This window comes from Phyllostomus hastatus, unplaced genomic scaffold (genome assembly GCF_019186645.2).
Source record: "Phyllostomus hastatus isolate PE091 unplaced genomic scaffold, TTU_PhHast_1.1 phas_contig_40, whole genome shotgun sequence".
NCBI lineage: Eukaryota > Metazoa > Chordata > Mammalia > Chiroptera > Phyllostomidae > Phyllostomus > Phyllostomus hastatus.
In genome coordinates this window covers 5,181,627-5,200,062 of record NW_025333872.1, presented here as the reverse complement: position 1 = coordinate 5,200,062, position 18,436 = coordinate 5,181,627, and the positions used below count along the sequence as shown (strand labels likewise).

At 43.4% G+C, this 18,436-nt stretch overlaps 2 protein-coding genes across 8 annotated transcripts; one reads left to right on the top strand and one right to left on the bottom strand.

The window, feature by feature from the left end:
- Window positions 1–238: 238 nt before the first annotated feature.
- On the top strand, window positions 239–6,030 carry OARD1 (O-acyl-ADP-ribose deacylase 1). 7 transcript variants are annotated; one of them, XM_045843729.1, is made up of 7 exons: window positions 436–450; window positions 837–895; window positions 1,152–1,231; window positions 1,548–1,692; window positions 2,594–2,652; window positions 3,669–3,781; window positions 5,340–6,030. In XM_045843729.1, the coding sequence occupies exons 3-7, from the start codon at window positions 1,193–1,195 to the stop codon at window positions 5,440–5,442; spliced, it is 459 nt and encodes a 152-aa protein (XP_045699685.1). In that variant the 5' UTR covers window positions 436–450; window positions 837–895; window positions 1,152–1,192; the 3' UTR covers window positions 5,443–6,030. The 7 variants fall into 7 exon arrangements, with proteins under 7 accessions (XP_045699683.1, XP_045699679.1, XP_045699684.1 ...); XM_045843727.1 differs by lacking the exons at window positions 436–450; window positions 837–895 and adding an exon at window positions 239–341; XM_045843723.1 differs by lacking the exon at window positions 837–895 and having other exon boundaries at window positions 338–450.
- Window positions 6,031–7,336: 1,306 nt separating this feature from the next.
- Window positions 7,337–18,193, bottom strand: APOBEC2 (apolipoprotein B mRNA editing enzyme catalytic subunit 2). Its single transcript, XM_045843722.1, has 3 exons — window positions 17,913–18,193; window positions 10,578–11,141; window positions 7,337–8,227 (listed from the first exon to the last, which is right to left on the bottom strand). The coding sequence occupies exons 1-2, from the start codon at window positions 18,041–18,043 to the stop codon at window positions 10,598–10,600; spliced, it is 675 nt and encodes a 224-aa protein (XP_045699678.1). The 5' UTR covers window positions 18,044–18,193; the 3' UTR covers window positions 7,337–8,227; window positions 10,578–10,597.
- Window positions 18,194–18,436: the final 243 nt, after the last annotated feature.

Genomic DNA, 18,436 nt, shown 5'->3' with positions numbered 1-18,436 from the left:
ACGCCCCCTAATCCCCCCCACCCCCGCTCTGGGCTTGCCCCACTCCCGTTGGATGAGCACTGCGCAGGCGTCCGGTGAAGTCACGCCCACTGCCTTGATTAGCTAGCACTCCCGACGGAAGGAATACGCAGGCGCCTTCTTGACGCGTTGGACGCCTCGGTTCAAACACCTCCCAGATCATATTACTACGCAGGCGCTAACTAGCTTTTTTGCCAACTTCCCACCCACTTCTATGCGGCTACTGGAGGCACACCCCTGGGCTAATGCGCAGGCGCTGTCCCTCCTCGCTCGTGGTTGGCTATTTCGTTACGCAAGCTCGGGTGGCGGCGGGAGACTCCACGGTATTTACCGCCGGAAGTTTGGCGGCTGTCACCAAAGAGTGCAGGTTCCGCTAGCTAGCTAGAGAGGCTTGTTTCCTTGTCGCCTCGGGGTGGTGGGCGGCCATGTTAGGTGCGTGTTTTTAAGGGCTATGGCGGGATTGGCTCCGCGTCTGGTCTCGTCGGTTGCTCCCCACCTACCAGGGCGGGATTTGGAGCCCTTTCCCGCGGGGTGGGTTCTCTTAACGACCGACTTCAGGTGAAGGGTAACCCCGGTACAGTGGGCCTTTGAGCGAGCTTCCCCGCTCCTTCCCGCGGGACGGCGGGACAGGCTCTACACCCTCGCTGACCCGCCCTAGGGTAGGAGACAGAGTGGGAGGCTTCTCTAGATTCCTCCCTTACCCACCCCCTCCCTCCTAAAAAGAGGGCAGGGAGCTTTTCTTGTGGGTCCACCTTTTTTGTGCGCCGGGCGGCACACTCCCTACTTGCGGTTTCAAGTCCCTCCTTTTTTTCTTCTAGGCCAAACCCACCGAGTTTAAGAACTGTCCTAAACCCGCCGGGCACGGAGAAAGGAGGCGGTGTGTGTTAGGGCCGCCTTTAGTTTGCCAGTGGAGCTAGCGCTCCTGGAGAGCGCGAAATACGAGCGGGGCACGATTTTTGTGAACCTAAGGCTTTTTTTCTCTTCCTTGCCTCAGAAGAATTTTGTATTATTGCTTACAGGCTGGACGAACTCACATTTATTGATAAACGTTGGGAGGAAAAATAAAGTGGGTGGTCAGGGCGATCTGAATGTAGGCTGCCTAAGCATTTTTCCTTCCTTTTTCCTTCTCCTAGCTGAGGAAACATTTAAGTTTTGGAGGTAGCAACTCGATATCATGGCCGGCAGCCCTAGTGAAGATGCAGAAGGAAGCAGAGTGCGTAATAACTATTAATTTATGGTGAACTGAAATAAGAGTAATTGAGGTCAAACGCATAAACACTTTTTAATTAAACCAATAATTGAATTGTCTTTATTTTTTCTAGCTGTTTTATAATACAATCTAGGCAGACACCGGCCATCACTTTCTTTTTACACATGCTTTAATTTGTAATGGTTAACTCCTTAAATTCTGACGGTTTGGCTTTAAATCAAGAAGGTGGGGAGGGGTGGCAGACCGTAAAGAAAAACAAAGAAATAGTTTAGTATTTTTCTGTATCTAATAAAACTTTTCTTTCCTTTGCACATTTTAGATCACTTATGTGAAAGGAGACCTTTTTGCATGCCCCAAAACAGACTCTCTGGCCCACTGTATCAGTGAGGATTGTCGAATGGGCGCTGGGATAGCTGTACTCTTTAAGAAGAAATTTGGAGGGCTGCAGGAACTGTTAAATCAACGTGAGTTCTGGAAACAGCTTAACTTTTATGCCTCAGAGCATCTTTTGACGTCCTGTTATACTTTAATTATTAAACAAGGTATACATGTAAAGGAGGTGTTCTTAACCACTGAGTACTTTTAATTCATCAGATTTTTTTTTCTCCCCAAAATAGCCTCTAGTTTGGGTCCCTATCACACTAAACTTGACTTCTAAATGCTTCTCATTTCTTCCTCTACCATAAAGCCCAATTGATAATTCTCCACTTCTCTGAAAACCTTAATAACTCTGAAGTGCTTTGCAAATCCACAGGTATTAGCTTGGCATTCAAGATCCTTTGTTCATCCGTATTGTATTTAGTAGTTCAGAATCCTTCGTTACAGACCCTCTTCCATCACTTTCTACCAATGATTTTAAACGAGAGATGTGTATCAGAATCATGTGGAGCTTCTGAAACAGTTGCTGAGACCACAGCCCAGGCTGAATCAGGATCTCCACTGGTGATTTCGATTCCAGCCTTTAAAAAACAATTTCTATTTTGTATTGTAGTTAGTAGTTGTATGTAAACTTAACCCCTTCTCTTGATTGGAAACTCTTAAGATTAGGAACCTTTCTCTATACCTATGTCCCCCATAATTATGCTTAAACATTAACTCTGTATGTACAAAGGTCATTGTTGAATGAACACAACTGGCAAAGTTGTGAGGAAAATATGGTTGAGAAAATGATTAAGAAAGTGGGAAGCTAAGGAATACAGTATTTAGTAAGGCTGATAAAGAGCAAAGTGTTCATAGGAGACAATAGGTTTCTTGAAAGTTGAAAATGTTCTGAGGTAAACATCTGTAAAGATTTTTTAAAATCTAAGAATGGAGATCTGTTTTGATTTTCTTTTTTCTTTCTACTATTAAATAACTTTTTCTTAGAAAAGAAATCTGGAGAAGTGGCTGTTCTGGAGAGAGATGGGCGATATATATATTACTTGGTAAGATGGGGCCAATTCTCAATAAGTTTTAAGGATTGGTGATCAGATAGGCTACACTGAATTTGTGGTGATTATGATATTCCATTCTAGACAACCAAAGATGTTGAAAAGTTTCTGATCTCATACCAACTCAGGTCCAGTGTTGATGGCTCTTTGGACCTCTGGGTTAGAAAGGAAATTGCATCCTAGCTCCATGGGAAAGAGTGCTATGATGTCTACTAAAAGCCTTTGTTCTAAGACTTGCAAAAGTTAGGGAGGTCTTCCATACTTCAGTTTCTTCCTTAACATAGTGAGATAGAAAAACAATAATGTGTCAAGAGACAGATTGCCCAACGGAGTTTTTCCCATTCTTCCCTATCAAATGTACTCCATTGCTTTCGTGCCTCCTGCCTCAATGTGGGATTCTTCCACCATCCAAATGGTCTTCAGCCCTGGAAAGAATGTGGCTTATTGGTGATGGTGCTGGGTGGCTTACAGGTAACCCACTACAAAGATTTGGATAGCAGACTAAGTGGGGTCATTTGAATGCTGTCTTTAAGGCTGATGTGACTCCAGTATTATTTGTAATGCTACCAGTATATCTCTGTTCTTTTATAGAGAAACAGAAAGCAAGCAAGCATAATTTCTAAATAAATAGGCTTAACAGGAAATTTTCAGGTGGTTTGGGTTCTTCCTTATTACAGATATGCAGCAGCTTATCTCTTGAAAGAGGCATAAAGACTTTCACCTACTTTGCTTACAAACAATACACAATAGGTACAGTCTGTAAGCCTCCTGGTCTTGAGAAAAGGAAAGATTATGTACAAGGCAGTATCTGGGTTTCTCCAAACCTATTTAGTTGATTTTCCTGAGGGCCTCCCATAACTGGAAGGAACATTATGACATTTGTCATCACTGCTATAGACTATTCTGTAAAAATACACTTCTTGTTCTACTTAGGATGTTGGGACAGTGTGATGACTCTTGGGCTATCATTTTGGACTAAGAGAAGTTTGAATTTTTTTCTTTGTACTCAGATTACAAAGAAAAGGGCTTCACACAAGCCAACTTATGAAAACTTACAGAAGAGTTTAGAGGCCATGAAGTCCCATTGTCTGAAGAATGGAGTCACGGATCTCTCCATGCCCAGGCAAGGAAATACAGGGCCCTGAATGAAGATTTAATTGATTGGTGGGGCTATTTTCTTACCCAAAGACAAATGACTTAAAAGCGTAACCTAAAACATAGACTGAAAGGTAAACAAATTTCAGAACTTGAAAAAATCACCAGTGAGTCCTAGTTGGGTAGCTCATTTGGTTAGAGCAGTGTCTCAATACACAAAAGTTGCAGGTTCGATTCCTGGTCAGGGGCCATGAAGGAATCGCCAATGAATGCATAAATAAGTGGAACAAGAAAATTATGTTTCTCTCCCCCTCCCTCCCCTCTCCCCTCTTCCTCTCTCTCTAAAAATCAATAAATTAATTTTTTTTTTAAATCACCAATGAACCAGTTGTCAGACCTTAGGCCAAGGCATACCATGGGTCTTAGCCTGGGTTGAATGAATGAGGATAACTAACTTAAAATACACACCTGCCTCAACCTACGCAGTAGAGGGGAACTGTTGTCCAATCACATTTGTTAAATTTCTAGTATCCTCTGCTTGAAGCTTAGCCTTTTTTTTTTCTGAAGCAATGTAAGTTTAAGAACCAAGACCAAGCAATTGTGATTTCCCTCTGGGCCACTTCAGGTGTCCCAAACCTGTTAATTTTGTGCAAAGAAAGTTCTAAATGATCACTATCTTTTAAACTTCATGCTTGTTGGTGGTCACCTTGGGCAGTAGCTAGAGGATATGTTGCTGATGTAATGTCTTAGACTCTGTTGGGAACTTAAAGAATGATGGGGTTTCAGTATCCCCTTTGCTGTGTCTTAGGAAATAGGCTTGGGCTTACCTTTCCCTGTCAGCCTAGTTTTGAGTCAGTGCTGACCATACATACAGATTTATTCCAAGCTCCAAGTTACTTATGTGGCTACAGGGTTCCTCATCTTAAATTGGTCCTTTATGTACTTACAGATTATCTATCAGAAATTTTTTTTGATTACAGTTTTTTTCAGGGACTTACCACATTATATGCAGTTAGCAATTTTAAGCCTCTCTTTTTCCCCTAGGGATGTTGAGGATCAGTCAAGTAATATCTTAGAAGAAAGGTGCTAGGTGGTAGAGTTTTGTGGGTCGAGTAAGGTTTTTTACCAGGGTATTTCAAAGACCTGAATTGCAATAATCTTGGCATTTCTCAACATTCCATCTTGACTTCTTTTTTTTTTGCAGAGTTTCTGCTCCTTGACTGTCTTCTTATCTTCCATAAATTTCCATTATAAGTGTGTTTTTTAAATGCCAGCCTTTTCCCGCCTATCCACAGCTAGTTTTTGTAAGTAGACATAGAAGGATAGTGAGTCTCCCATGTCACAGCAGTTATACATTTATAAATGTTGCCTGAAATAATTGGGAAGTGGTAACCAGCAGGCAAAAAAGAAGTGACAGCTTTGGAATGTTAGGGCTGTTTAGAAATAGCCTTGGGTGACTCAACAGGAATTAACTTCAAATTCCCATGTGCTCTTATGCTTTGGTGAGTACAGTCTAGAGGAGGAGGGAAAGAGTGATTTCTTAGATACCTTCATCACAACCAATGGAGATGTTTTGTCTTTTTCAGGATTGGGTGTGGTCTTGATCGTCTGAAATGGGAAAACGTATCTGCAATAATTGAAGAAGTGTTTGACGCAACAGACATCAGAATCACTGTGTATACACTCTGAACAGATGAGTGTTTTGGATGTGTCCGTGTTTTCCTGTATCATCCCTACTGGGCTATGTGACTGGGCAAACTGACCTAAAAAAATTGTCAGAGGAAAGTTTCATGTGAAGTTGCCTGTGTTACAGGCAATGGTTAGGTTTCTGTATTCCCATGATTGGACTGAGACTCTGGAGGAGAGATTGCTTGGGAAATGTTACTGTGATTTTCCTCTTTTCTTTTTTTTTCTTTTTAGGAAGGTAGGTAATAAATAGCCTAATAATAGTTGGGGAACCAGATGTTGGGCTAGAGGACCTCTGTTTTGTTCCAGGATGCTACCTGATTTGTTTGGCTTGTCACTAGGTGGCAGCATTGCTTCTACTCTGCTGTTTTCAGAGAAATTTCAGGAAGGATGCACATTTCAGTTAATTTTGCATCTTTTGGCATTCGTGCATTTACTTAGTATTATCCTTATGTCATCAAATTTATCCTAGGAGAGAATTTTGAGGGTTTTTTGTTTGTTTAAATTACAAAAGTGGACTGTTGCAACATTGTTAATAAGGAATTCATAGAGACCAAAAAATTGGAAAATAAATATTTTTTTCTTGGGCTACAGTGAGGTTCTGTACACATGTCTGTCTTGTTCTGGACTTGGATAATGGAGAATTCACCCATAACTTAATTTGGAAAAGTCAGAGGGAGGGTCCAATGGGAAGAGTGGCCAGGTGAGAAGAATGGACAGCAATGATGGGTCAACATACTGAAAAGGCAGGTTTTTAGAATCTCCTCATGGTAAACTCTTATGTCCATTACACAGTGTCTGTGATTGAACGTGTCTGAATTTAATTATGAAACAAGTAATACATGTTAATGCCTGGCAGAGTACTTAGTGCAGAGATGACTCAGTTCTCAACAAAATCCATATGAATCTTCTGAAAAAAGACCCACGTTCCCCCAGATTTTACTTTGGTACTTGGGGGGTTAGGGAAAATGGGTAGGTTTCTTTGTGTTTTTAAGCTGGGGGGGTATGCTTATGTGTAACCAGCTAAGAGAGCAACACTTTGCTTGTGTTTTTGCAGTGAGAGAAACAGGTTCATGGATTTATCCAGTGGTTCAGTAGCAGAGGTATTGGAAAAGGTAGTGGTATTTTTCTCCCTCACCCTAACCCTCTTACTGTGGTGTTATGAGTTAAAACAGCCAGACATAATACTGATTTTTCTCCCTTGAGTGAATTCTGGGCCTTCATGGGACTTGCTTTTCCAAGTGTGAAAGAACTAGATTTTAGAATGGTCTTGTTGAAACACTAGGAGAGCAGTGGTTAAATATAACCTTTGTACTTCAGACTTATGTTCTTATCTCACATTGCATCCTGATATGAGGCAGCAGTTTCAAAAATACATTTCATGTATTTTGTGCCTCTGTGTGGAACAGACAAGGTTCTTCATGTTACTGGGGTGGGGTAGTGCAAGAGCAAGTTCATTTTCAAACTTTCAGATTAAAGCTTTTCTTGGAGTTTTGCTCTGTGCATTATTAATAAAATTGAAGGGGAAAAGAATGAATACACGAAACTGAAAATGAGAGTGAATGATGAGAGGAAACTTAGAATTAAAGTATTTTACTAATTATGTAAAACGTTGGTATGGAAGGCTCCTATACTGAAAGGAATTAGGGTGAATTTTTATATGGAGTATGAACCTTGATGACTCTAATAACAGAGCTTAGTCTTGTGGAGGACTGGCTGTAAGGAATTCTGGGAGTCAGCGGGGATGTGATAACATGCTTTGTCGTTTGCAGATAGTCTTGGGGTCAAATTCCGATGACTTATCACACTCAAAGCCTGGGGGAAGGCATTGCCTTGATAATCAGAATGAACACGTTATTCCTGGAAACCAAGTTAGAGTTTGACAAACACCCAGAAATTCACATGTGAAATTTTACTTCTATAGAACTGAAACCTCTTAAGAAATGAGACTTCTACATCAGCCTGCCATCACTATCAAGTATCACATGTTGTCTACCCTTAAATTGTGTATCTGAACATTGAAATGCTCCTACTTCTCACCTCTGATTAATCAAGAGGCTAATTGTTTATTAATTGGATGTTGGGACATGGATATTTTATATACAGATTTTTCACACCTTTTGTCTTACCCTCTATCATATACTTTGTCTTTAGAGAAGGCAAAAGGCACTCGAGGAATCTCAGAAGAAAACGTTTTGCGGAGGTCAAGACCAGGATGAGAAGTCTACATGAGAGAGCATCCTGGGTTGCCTAAACAAGTCCCGGTTTAAATCTCCCTCCATTTTATGTGTGGTTTGGTTCCTGGCTTGGGAAACCCTATTCTTGGGACTTGATCACTGTCCAGAGTTCTAAATGTCCAAGTTCCTTAAAAAACCTGGTCGCAGAAAAAGCACACCATTTCTTTTATTGTTGCTGCTTATTTTTCTTTAGAAAAAACACAAATGCATTTCCGGACATATTTCAAAGATCTGCACAGATCTTGGGTCTGAGGCTCTGCCTTAAGCAGCCCATTTTGGGGAATGGTTAGAACCCTCAGCCCCATGATGCCTGGTGCTCATCTTTGGTTGCTATTTCTCGCAGTTCACTTTTTTTTCCTGAGAGCAGCCTTAGAGAAAGATGCACAGCTAAGGTGATTTACAGCATGAGAAGTGTATTTTGAATCCTCATAGGGTCTTGGGCAGCAGGATTGGTTGGTGTCGAATGGTGTCCAGCTCCAAGTGGTATTAGGAGGTCAGGCATGTCCCAGATGGCCATACCTGTCACTGCTGTCTCCTAGCAGCAGGCAAACCTTGATGAGAAAACAGAAAACATATTACTGAGAGCCCTGCTGGCCCCAAACAGTGAATAGTTCTCTTGTTGAATTAGGGTTTCTGTGTGCCTTCTCCAACAAGTTCCTGAATTTCTCCATAGTCTGTGACTACTGGTTTACTCAGAGTTGGATTTGTTCCATTTGTTTTGGTATGGTTCGCCCAGAGAAATCCCCAGAACAGATCTGCTTGACTGTTGGAGTTGAATACATGGTTAAATGCTCGTCTGTTGTGTTTTTAAAGAGATGGAATAAGAAATAGGAAATCTTTCTCTAATGAATGCCCATTTCTTGGGAGTATTTTAATTAAACAGAGTTGTTCTTTTGGGCTTTTAGATAACAGCTCTTTTTCATGCCAGTTTTTTTTTTAACTTGGTACATTTTAACCTTTTCCTTCAGTAACATAAGCAACTCAAATAGAGTACAGGAAGTATGTTAACAATGGGTCCAGAAAATACAGTTATGCACACTAATGGAAAGAGGTTTATAATGTGGAACATATCCAATGATATTTCATTAAGAATGATTTGACTTAGAAATGGACTTTTCTATCAAACCAATTTATCTATTTTATTTCTGTTTAGATTAGCATAAGGTACAACCCTCAATTATCCAAAATTGAAAGCTCTTTTAATTTTCCTTGAAATGTTTATTTTTATAGCAGATTTAGCTATCTAATTTGATTTAATGGGGGAAAAAAACAAAAACAGCACAAATCCCCAAGGACTTGCTAGTTAGGTGGCTAGGAGAAGTGGCCCATGACTCTGAAAGATGTTTAAGAAGCAAGTACACTAGGGTTACAATTAAGCTACCAGTCATCACTCTGTAGAATCTATGTAGGGTTTATAATTACAGTGATAGTACTGACATAATAAAATCTCCAAGGAATTTAAAAGCTAATTTTGAGTCTTCAGAGGTCACCTTGAGAAATCTGTTTTTATTACCACTCAGAGTGGCATTTTATTTTATAGGAGCAGAGTACCATGGGACATTACCTGACCATAGTCTCACTGAGGTCAATGAATGGGTCCTGCTATTTGTAAGAAATAGCTGAGAATCCTGCCTTCACGGACTGGCACATGCTCAGCTAGAGAATTATCGGGCTCCCTGAGTGCATGTCTAATAGCAAACACCTCTGCCAACATCAAGCTCCAGAACATTGATATTTTCAAAACATGTTTATGAAGTGACATCTCTCAAGAATAATAGCGAGAGACACCAAACATAAACTGAATCTTCACAGAAGCATGATACTTTTGTGTTTTAGTAATATGTGAGTTATTCCAGTATTAAGGTGGTTTAAGAAGGTGGTGAAGACCCTTTCTCTGTTACTGGAGGACATTGAACAGCAACTCAGGCCTTGTAAAGGGACTTTGTCATAGCATTGTTGGGGGAGCAAAGTAGATTAGACCAAACTCAAAAGAAGGTAGTAAAGGATTCCTTACCCTCTTTCCTGAGGGTGATTGCCCTGTTTCCGTAAGAATCTAATTTACCCTCAGCAAGAGGCCAAATTGGCCTTAATTGTGCCCTAATTATTTAAATAGCTATTTTTTTACTTCCAGTTCTATCCCATCTTGATATCTGCAGGAGGCTACTTCTGAACTGCTGCCTAATTTACAAACATCTTTTTAACCCTTTAAACATTCCTGCATAGAAGAACTTGTTGCTGTATTATCCCCATTCCTGCACTCAGCATTGTTCTGAGTTCTGAGGTCTCAACATAAGAAAAATGTTCTTACATTATACATTCATGCAGCAATTATTGGTCTCCCTCAAAGAGGAATCATTTGTTTGAAAACATGAAAGCTTCTCTGGCCAAAAAAAGTTGTGGAATCTCAAAGGTATCAAAAGTGAAAAAAAAAAGTGCCCACCCCCAGGAATGAAACACCCGATTTAGAGGAAAAATGGAATGGTAGGGTTGCAAATAGGGATGGGAGCAAGGCATCACCAACGTATCCAGAGTTAGTGATTCTGGAAACACGTACATGGGGGCATGGTTAGGGGTTGGAATATATTTGAAGCTGTTGTTCAATAGCAGGCTCTCCCACCATCTAAATATTTCACTACAGAAAGTCCCATCAAATCAAGGCTTTCAGATTCCTGTTAACCGTAAGTTGCATGTTATGGGGAAAGTATCTGATATGAAAGTATAGGAGGGAAAGGATTTAGGGAGAGGAATTTCAAGGAAATAAAAGGAGATAGGATCTTCTAAAATATTTTTACAGTCATCCCAAAGCAGAAAAATGAAATCGTTCCTTGTGAAAATCCGACACCACCGGTTCCACCTAACTTCAAACGACCCAATTAATGGAGTAATGGTACCATGACTCACGTGAGGCTGTGCCCAATTGCCTACTTCAGGATGTCAGCCAACTTTTCCTCGTAGTACAGGAAGTTCTCCTGAATGTCCTCCCAGGGCTCAAAGGCCTTGGATTCGCCCTCTTCCTGCTCTACAAAATTCTGCCAGATGTACTCGAAGTCCTGGGGCTTCATGATGCGCAGTTTGCAGCCAGCCTCCTTCAGCTTCTTCAGAGCAGCCTGGATCTCGGGCTCCTCCCACATGAAGAGGCGCCCCACCAGAATGAGCAGGCGCAGGTTCTTGGTCTTGTTAAGGGTTTTGATGATGCGGTCAGCACAAGCTGCACAGGGGCTGGAGGACACGTACCAGGTGACGTTGTACCGCAGGGCTGGGTCTAGGGTTGGCATGACGGTGTTGAAGAAGGCTTCTTCTGCATGGGCAGTTGCATGCTCGTCCTCTAGGTATCCCCGGGATGCCTGCACTTGGCCTCCCTTGTCCTGCACTTCAATCACATAGCAGAGGAAGGTCTTGTTCCTGCCAGAACTGTACTCCACATTCCGAAACTGGAACTTGAAGTAGTTGACAGGCAGCCGCTCCCTGTGTCAAGAGACAAAGGGACAATGATGAGTTGTTTCTAGGGCCAGCCTGGAGTGTGTAGCTATCCATGATCTCAACATCAGTGACAAAAGGGCATAAAAGATCCCAAAGGGTTTGTAGGAAAGAGAATTTGGAGTGAGGCGTGCATTCTAGTTACCCCACTAGGAGGGGTCTCTAAGCACTCCACCATCCCAATGCAAAACACATACCTACGTTTCTAAATCAATGACTAACCTGGCTCTACATTAGAATCACCTAGAAGACCCTACAAACAATGCCTGGGCCCCACACGAAACCAATTAAATCAGAACATCTAGTGGGGGCCCAGGCATCAGCATTGCTCTCCAGATGATTCTAATCTGTGCCCAGGTTTGAAAAGCCAGGTTTAAACAGTAACTTTACAAAGTAGCAAGCATGTAAAATTTCTCATGACAGACCAAGACAAAGATTTCATAGAACATTTCATGCTTTCATTCCTTCTTCTTGTCACTCATTTATGTTATATCTTTGGCATGGAATAGCCTACAGTTTGCAGTGCCATGCCCTCCTGGTGACTTTCTCAAGCCTATTGTTTCCCTCATGTGAAGGAAGGGTGGTCACATAAATGTCCAAGAATTTTTTTTATCTTTGAGGCCACACTATCTAAAGGTATCTTGATGTGATGGAGCTTGCATATAGTATTGAATCATTTCAAAGTCATGAAAGATTTGGCCTCTGCCCTCCAGATGCTTATAATCTAGCTGGATTCTAGCTGGACAGAGATGATATAAATAAGATGGCTGAAAACAATAGAAAACTTTTAAAAATGAGTAGGTAGAGTGAAGGATATATGAAGGCTCTTGAAAGTTTAGCCTTGATTCAGGAGGCAATAGAGAATCGCTACAGGTTCTTGAGTAAAAAAATCATGTAATAAATAAAAGTCATGTCCATGGAAGAGGACTGTGGTGCTTTGAGTAAGTAGTGATGCTGGGGAAAGCCTGAAATGAAGACAGCCCACTTGGTGTCTGAGGACACCAGACTTGGTGATGAATATGTCCAGTGCCTTCAAGGAGAAGATGCATGATGAGAAAATGAAAGCGGAAGAAAAAGGTCAGGTTTTTTTTTTTTTTTGAAAAGTTTAGTAGTAAGAAGAAGGGGAGAGAAAAGCAGAGGGACTAGAGAGAGCATCAGAGGTAAAGATTGTTTTCATTTTTATGTATATGCATATGTTTTTCTAAAGTAGGAGGATATGTGCAGGTTTGAAGGTCAAGGAGAATAGGGAGGCTTCGATAGGAGAGACTGACAATGCTGGAAGGAGCCCTGGCTAGGTGGCTCAGTTGGTCGGAGCATTGTCCTGTACACCAAAAGGGTGCAGGTTGATTCCCCGTCAGGACACATACCTAGGTTGTGGATTCAATTCCTGCTGGGAGCACATAAGGCAGGTAACCGATTGATGTTCCTCTCTCATGTTGATGTTTTTCTTTCTCTCTTTCCCTTTCTTTCTTTCTAAAATGAATTAACAATTCCACCATATCCTCTGGTAAGGGTTAAAAAAGAAAGAAAGAAAATGCTAGAAGGGGAGCAGGGGATGAGTACCAGCTAGACAGGCTGAATGTTCTCTTTTTAAAAAATGTATTTCTGGGGAGCATTTGAGATCTTGCTCTTCAGCATATCTGTTTAGCTCAAATAAGGTCTTATAAAAATAAAAATAAAAATGTAATCTTTGTGGCTGCCCCAGAAGATACCCTGTGGCAACCATTAACTTTGCTGTTTCTTCTCTCCCTGCTTTCTGTTTCCCCAAAAAGGTCAAAGAGGTCACCTAACTCCCAGGGTTGCGGGGGAGTCCCTGGTATCCCAGGGCCTTGGCTTCTTAGTAGTAAGCAGCAGGTGCCAAAGAGCTGAGTAAACTTGAGCTATTTCCCTGCAGTGTTCCCTTCCCCCATCACCAATTCTTCTCTATCCAAATTCCCATGTCCCTTGCTGACAAGTTTCCACTGCAGAGATGGATGTGTTTGAGGATCCAGCCCCAGGGATTCCATCAGGTACTATACTTAGCTCTCTAAGCCCCCTCTGTCTCTGGTTGGATGTATTTATTATTTACTTAACATTTTGGGAGAATGGATTCCTGATGATTCCCCTCTCCTCTTTCAATTTCTGCTGAAATTAGCTCTGTCTAATTAATCTCACCTCCCCACAGTCTCCCCACCCCAGACCACTCCTGAACTTTCCTGGTTGCTAAATGATCCCATATTTCCCTGGAGGTTTTTTTTCTTCCCAGGAAGCACAGAGCTTATCTTTCTTGCCCAAACCCTTTTTTGCTTTCAAGACCGGCCAGACCACCCTACCTCACCCCAAGTCTAACCCAGAGTCACTTGTTTGATGGATTCTCAAAAGTCTTCACTAATGTGGTCGATAAGTTCTATGGCTTTAAACAAAACAATGTATAAGGAAACCAATTTTACCATAGGCTAATTGATATAAACAAAACTTAAATTCCTATGGAATCCTTTCAGCATTACAATGAAATGTCATTTAAAGAAACATGGTTATTGGAGGACCTGCTATATTCATGATTGCATGATTGGCTTGGAGGCTTCAGCAATGACTATCTGTGGTCCCTCCGGTTTCCTTCTGGAACCCCCAAAACTATTGCTCTGACTTGGCCAAGTACAGTCCCATAGAGTATGAATTTGGCCCAGTGTGCAATTGTAAGTTGGCTGGGTGGTCTGAGACTGCTGCTGTTCTCTGCCCCTCTTAAGCTATGATGTTTTCCTCCTCCTCTCCCCTGGGAAGACCCAGAGAAATGTAAAACCCAAGGGAGAGGAAGAAATTTTACCTCTATAAATGCTGTTTTCCAACCCCTCTTGCCTGTAGCCACATGGTCTACCCTGTCCCCCAGCAGAGACAGCAGAGTAAGACAAAAGAGATGCCTCAGGAAGGGCAGTGCTTTCAAAGGCGCAAAGGAAAGTCAGGGATGGTCTTGGCTCTCATCTTTCCTTTGGGCTTCCTCAGGGACTGAGTTTGCTTGGCTTCTGCTTTCTGGTCTTCTGGAAGGAGCAGAAAGATTGAATGAAGTTCTTTGGGAATTCCTACAGGCTGAAACAGCTAGGCCCTTCAGGGGAAGCAGGGGAACAGTGCTGGCAGAGGCCTGAAAATTCCCCCGGGAGCTAAGCCAACATGGTCGCCTCTGGTGATATTACAGAATCACAAAATAAGTCAAGGCTATTATGCCCACTAGTAGAAGGAAGGAAATAGTGACACTTCTTAGATAATCACATTTTTTTTCTAGTAACATGACATGATATGCGTGAGGGCCATATTCACTTATACTCTCAACCTCAGCAGATATTTTACGGCCAAAGTGGGAGGTGTGTGTGTGGACATTGGAGTGGTGGACAGGACAGAGATGAGGATGACAGATTTTTCTGCCTGGGCTCAGTCACTTCTTCAGACACCAAAACCAACTTCATTATTCCTACTCCTAGCCTCAGACAACACCACTTTAAGCACCACTTCCTCATACTTTATGCAAACAAGGCCACTCACACTTCATCGGCTTAGACCCAGGTTACTGGACACTGCGATTCTGTAGGCAGGAAACTGAGACTCCAAATATCTAGAAAAAATTGGGATGATGGTCTGCTTGGTGGAGGGGAAGGGATGTGAATAAAATTGTATGTGTATGTACACACACACACACACACACACATACAGACACAGATTTCATACATCCTGAATTTCTCTCCTCATGAAGTTCTCCTTGAAATGAATTCCCTATCCCAACACCTGGCAGAGAGCCCAACACGTAATAGGTGCTCATCATTAGTTCATTCCTTTATTCAAAAATATTAATTGAGTACCTCCTAGGAGCCGGGTACTATTCTTGGTAATAGGGATAAAGGAGTTAAAAGGCAAAATCCCTATCCTTGTGGAAGTTAAATACTAGTAAAGGAAATGGGCAGTAAAGAAATGATTCCTATTCAGTAAATATTGGTCGACTATAAAATACTCCTCCTTATGTTGTTTTAGACACAGTGTAATGATATGGAGTCAGGCAGTCCTGGGGGTTCATGCTCTGCTCCATTCACTAGCTTTGCACAAATTATTCATCCTTCCAAGATTTGGTTTCCTCATCTGAAATATAGGTTGAGTAATCCAGCTCCTCAGATTTTGAACAACTGTTGACACTCAAGAAGTTAAACCTAGTATTGATGGATGGTGTCCTTTGGGGCCCCAAATCTTATCCCTCAGAGCACTCTCTTAGGTACTACTAAAACTCATCCCTTCTCTACTCTTCCTCATTTTCAGAGGGTCCTCTCAGTGGTGTGCTAATTTAGCACCCAGCAAGTTGAAAGAAAGAGAACCCACCCCCCATTTCTAACTTTGCTGACTTCTGTAAACACTCTCATCATGGAGACTTCAAGAACAAGAGCCGGAAAGAGAGATGGACAGTGGACTCTTCACCAACGTGAGCTGGCTTGGGCACACCAACTGCAGCTTGAGACCCTTCTTTAACACTGTCCACCATGTTGTTTGTTAACGTTCTTAGGTCTGCCTCTATCCTGAGTGCCTATCCAAATGTGAATCATGACAAGCAGGATATGTGCCTCTCTGTATTCCTACTTGGTACTATCTCCTCCCTTCAGAATGCTGAAAAGCCACCTGCTTTTCTGCTAGTTTGTGGCCCAAGTGTAAGGAGCAGTATGGACAGACCCGTCCCTGTGAAGTCCAGCCAGGAGACTTGCTTGGGACTGACTCCTTTGACTCCAGGGCATCTGGAGAGGGAAGGAGAGGAAAGCCGTCTCTTCATCCTGTCCCTGCACAGACACAGCCACACCTCTGAGCTATTTTAAGCCATCTGTTTACCCCAAGGGGCCCAGGAGGCAGATCTACACAGCTTTTACTTGTGCCCAGAAAACACTCAGGGCCCCACCTCTCTCCTGATCTGCTCTCAGAGTGCCCAGCAAGCTGCCCCCCGTGCCTCTTTTCTGAGCCTTGGGTCAGGGAAAGCCTCTGAACCACACTACCCTGCAGACAGAGACAGATGGAGCTCTGTCTGGTAAACCTGGGAACCAGAATGAAGAAGAGAGCAGTGGAAAGGGTACTTGGCTGGAATCAGAAGACCTGCCATTTACTGGTTCTGAGGTCTTGAACAAGTCACTCAATCTCCCCGACTCTCAGTTTCCCCATCCGAGAGTGGCAATACTATGTATCCCTCTCCCAGCAGTGTGCTGAGGGTTGAGTGAGCTCAGGCATGTGAAAGTATGCCATGATTACAAAGACCTGGACAGATGTAACCCTTTAGTATCCACCACAGTGGGACTCCAAGGCCTATTTGACTCAACAATCTAATTCTGTTATGGACCTACACTGCCCCTGTGCTGAGGAGATCACAACACCACACAGAGTGTGTATGTGTGTGTGTGTGTGTGTCTGTGACCCGGACAGCATGGATGGACCAGTGTGCTCAGGTATTAGAAACAGAATTTCCTTCCACAGAGAGCTCCTGGAATGAAGGACTCTCGGGCCTGGTGGCTCCAGGCTCTCCCTATGTTTCTATTAATCTGTGCCCGTAGCTTTTTGATCCTAAGTTGAGGGCGACATTAGTTGGTTGGACATGGGAGAACACAAGTTCAGAGACTTTATCCTGAACTCTTGCTTTCAGAAATCGGGAGCATTTTCCCTCAGGTTCTCTTAGATATTGGAAAATATCTGAGCTGGAAGGGATCTTAGGAATTGACTAGTGTAAACTGGTCATGTTACAAATGAGAAAAAGGAGGCCAGGACCGGAAAGCCACTTGCCAAGCTTAAGGCAGCAGGTCCAAATTGCCCCCCAGGGCTCCTCCTGCCTCTTGAAGGCAACACACCTCCATTCTTTCTGAAATTTTCAGTGCGGCCCTTACTCTGCCTGTGGGCACTGCTGGGCTCCTGGGAAGAAAACCTTGGGGCTCAGGAGGAAATGTGGCCTCACATATCCCCTTTTTGTTCTTTTTGCTTAGGATCTTAGCAGAGTCTTCTCTGGAAGGGGCACAGAGGGAATAGGAGAAAGACCACTTGGTGTTATTCCTGGAGACGGCACGATGTGGACAAGACGGAGAGACCCTGTATGCAGCCCTCTCCTTGTGGCCTCGAGACCCTTTGCTCTGGGTTCTGGTTCCCACAGGCTGTGGCTGCAGAGGTCAGAACACCTCCTCTGTCCAGAAGCTCCTGGCCCTGGCCTGTTACCTGTGCTGTGACCTCCCTGTTTCCCTGGGGGTGGATGTGGACAGTCCCTGGGGACACTCAGAAAAGATCGAACAAGAACAAAGCTGCTCCTCACTCAGGCTTAGAAAAGAATGAGTCTATCTTCCCTGCTTTAGGATCTTCTCCTGAGAGGCTCTGAAAGAAACGGCAAGAGACATGCAGATAGAGGAGAGTCCCACTCAGGAGCAGAGAGACAAGTGGAGAGAGGAGGTCCTTTGGGGCCATATTTAAATGTGCCAGTGTCATCCTATGTCCTTACCAGGTTCCCTGGGACCAAAAATCTCTACCCACAGAGGCAGGTGATGTCCCAAGACCAAGAGGCCTCAGGGGAGGTTTCATTGCCTCCAAGGAGCTACTCCTACCTCCCCTGATGAGAGGGTCTGTGGTGTCACCCCAAGAAGCCAAGCAAGATTTGCTGTGTCCCTGTGCATTCTTACAGTTTGACCCTGACTCCTGCTATTACCATCCTAAATTCCCCCAGCCTGTCCCCAGCCTGTCCCCAGCCTGTGCTCTTCTAGGAGGATGACCCCAGGCCACACTGGCTCTCACCCTGTGACGATCTCAAAGGGTGGCAGTTCAATCAGCTCCTTCAGCTTCTCTGGGTCATCCAGGTTCTCCAGATCCTCGCCATTCTGGGAGGCAGGCGCAGAAGCCTCAGCGTCCTCTGTTTTCTGGGCCATGGAGGGGCTGTGGCTGGGGAGTCACTGAAAGAGAGAAGAGGCAGCAGTCTGGGCCAGGGCTTGGCAGCAAAGTCCCAAGCAGCTGTCAGCAGCTAAATCTGCTGGGGGATGGCAGGAAGAGGACTGGGCAGGCCAGGCTGAATGTGCTTACCCTTCACCACAGGCTTTATAAGCAAAGGCCTCCTGCCCCTCCCCCAGGCCCTCTCCCTCCCTCTTTTTATAATTGAGTGACGGCAGGCGCCAGGATAGGGGAATGGAAAATCTGGCCATGAGTATCCCCTATTTATCAGTAGGCAAAGACAGGAAGCTGGCAGGTGGGGATGGCTTGACCTGCTCTCCCTCCCCACACATATTTATATTCTCTCACTCTTCTTCCCTCACCTTATATCCTTC

What these genes read in the sequence shown, in the direction of transcription:
- OARD1 (XM_045843727.1), top strand. Translation starts at nt 1,193, where the DNA reads ATGGCCGGCAGCCCTAGTGAAGATGCAGAAGGAAGCAGA. An exon ending in AAGATGCAGAAGGAAGCAGA is followed by an intron (nt 1,232 to 1,547) that starts GTGCGTAATAAC and finishes TGCACATTTTAG; the next exon opens with ATCACTTATGTGAAAGGAGA. An exon ending in ACGGATCTCTCCATGCCCAG is followed by an intron (nt 3,782 to 5,339) that starts GCAAGGAAATAC and finishes TGTCTTTTTCAG; the next exon opens with GATTGGGTGTGGTCTTGATC.
- APOBEC2 (XM_045843722.1), bottom strand. Translation starts at nt 18,043, where the DNA reads ATGGCCCAGAAAACAGAGGACGCTGAGGCTTCTGCGCCTGCCTCCCAG. An exon ending in CCCTTTGAGATCGTCACAGG is followed by an intron (nt 11,142 to 17,912) that starts GTGAGAGCCAGT and finishes CTCTTGACACAG; the next exon opens with GGAGCGGCTGCCTGTCAACT.